General features: G+C 34.5%; 1 protein-coding gene across 3 annotated transcripts in view; it reads left to right on the forward strand.

Moving 5' to 3' along the window:
* Window positions 1-2060, forward strand: part of LOC108735743 — a 76109-nt gene that overhangs the window by 58652 nt on the left and 15397 nt on the right. The window contains exon 7 of one of the 3 annotated variants that reach the window (XM_025979209.1): window positions 770-999. The exons of the other annotated variants lie outside the window; for them this stretch is intronic. Within the exon in view, the coding sequence (XP_025834994.1) occupies window positions 770-808 (39 nt within the window). The 3' untranslated portion in view covers window positions 809-999. The remainder of the gene's footprint in view (window positions 1-769; window positions 1000-2060) is intronic. 3 annotated transcript variants of the gene reach the window in all.

The raw sequence follows: 2060 nt of genomic DNA on the forward strand, positions 1-2060 counted from the left end.
TGCTAATTGTAATAAGAGAAAGAAATGGAATCCATAGTTTCTTTAGCTTTGGGTTTATCTAATAAGTGAAGTTTTTCGAATCGTTTTCTAAGAATTTTGGATTATACGCATTTATTAGCACACCACAATATCTTGTAGTTTTCAGTTTTACTCAGCTGGCGTATATCAATTCGATATTGTTTTGCGGGCTGTTTTGTCGTAATTCATAGAATTTCGTAGTTCTTTGCTAAAGGTACGATAAGTGGTGATGTAGCAGAGGCTGATATCAATTTGGAACTTCAAAATTCCATAGACCATGATATTGAACCCAGAAAACAATGTCGATCCAATATTTTAGATTATCCATTTCCAAGGAGTTTATAATTTTTTGGGCTGCCTTCTGTTAAAATTTGGCAACACTGTAAACGAATTAAGAATGCCCCTTAAAATTGCTTATTTTTCTTGTTTAATCCAAGTTGTAACTCTTACCAGTTAATTACATTTACTTTGTCGCCCTTGTTTAGACTTTAGAGCAATCTGTTTGACTATATTTAGTTTGTTGTTGCAGTCTTCTTACGAGAGATACGTAGATAAGTTTGTTATGAATTAAACAAAATTTCAAGCTCCCACTGTTTGTAATCCCCACCCCTTTAATTGTAAAAGTAACGATGAACAATGTTAATTTTAGATATATTCTCTGTGTTCTCGCCAAGTAGTTAAGTTAATTACCAGTTGAAACATTGTTGTTTGTGATTTTCTTCGCCTTATTACGTTCATAATTTTCTTACAGACATCTGGCAATATTATAACGATTTATTGGTGGCTCTGATGAATAACCAGCAATATAACGATATTTTAGATATGTTAGACGATATTTTAAAGGGCTGGAATTTAAAAATGAAAAAAGACGTTTTTAGAGGCTTGCTTATTATCCTTTTACGATTGCCTGATGTGGATCCTTTCAAAATTATGACACTGTACGTGTGCGCAAGCAAACGTGGCTTCTATAAGCTATACACCGTGAGTATTCCATCATACAGGGTGTCTAAGAAAACTTCTGTAAGACATTAACCAGTGGTACAGGCCTGACGCTGGAAGCTGGCGGAAATTTTAAAATGGCGTGGATGCGCGGTGGCAAAAGTAGGCAGATTGCAGCCCTCTTTCTTCAGTATTCCTATCAGGGGCGTAGATTAAATATTTAAAAATAAGGATCAGTGAGCAAGTAATAGACAGACAAACAATAAAATTGTCTGCGTCATTTCTGTGCTCACAAACTTCCTCATTACTACCCTGCATGTATTAATTTTTTATCACTAGATTATATTTTTTCTGTTTTATTCGTTCTCTGTTTAATTTAAACTAAGAGGCAAGTGTAACTAATTACTTTTGGGAGTTTAAAATTTTGATATTAGTAAAGGCGTATTAAAGACAAGGATTTCATTTTGATTATTAACATGATTTTTTTCAGGTATCTTTCTCAAGCTTTCTATAGGTACGAGTATCAGTTTTTTACTTTTTTTTGTGTATGTAGTAATTGTAATTTCTGTATTGTATATTATGGTCATTGGTGTTCATTTGTGTTCTTTGAATCGTATGTTTGATGGATGCCCACTTTGGCCATTTCAAGTGTGCCCTATATTGCTTTCTCGGAAACCGTAAAAACTACAGCTATGATTAAATTAAATAAAATGGGCAGCTTTTAGGGCCTATTCTTAATTCGTTTACACTGTTACCAACTCGTGCTTAATTTCTGATGTAAAGAGGTTTTCTAAAAGTTTTCTGAACTTCCAATTAAGATAACATCAAAACAAAGTCATCATCATCATAAGGTCATCAGTCCTAAGACTGGTTGGACACGTACCTCCACTCTTTTCTATCCTGAGTTAAATTTCGCATTTCCCTAAAACTAGAACAGCCCACATCCTTAACTATTTGCGAACGGTAATCTAATCTAGGTCTACCTCTACCCCTCTTAACTCTTGCTTCTGCCTCTAATATGTCTCTGACTAGACCTTCATGCCTGAGAAGGTGTCCTACCAACCTATCTCGCCTATTTTTTATTGACTTCCATAGAGTCCTCT

The sequence above is a fragment of the Agrilus planipennis genome, unplaced genomic scaffold (assembly GCF_000699045.2).
Source record: "Agrilus planipennis isolate EAB-ADULT unplaced genomic scaffold, Apla_2.0 scaffold32, whole genome shotgun sequence".
Lineage (NCBI taxonomy): Eukaryota > Metazoa > Arthropoda > Insecta > Coleoptera > Buprestidae > Agrilus > Agrilus planipennis.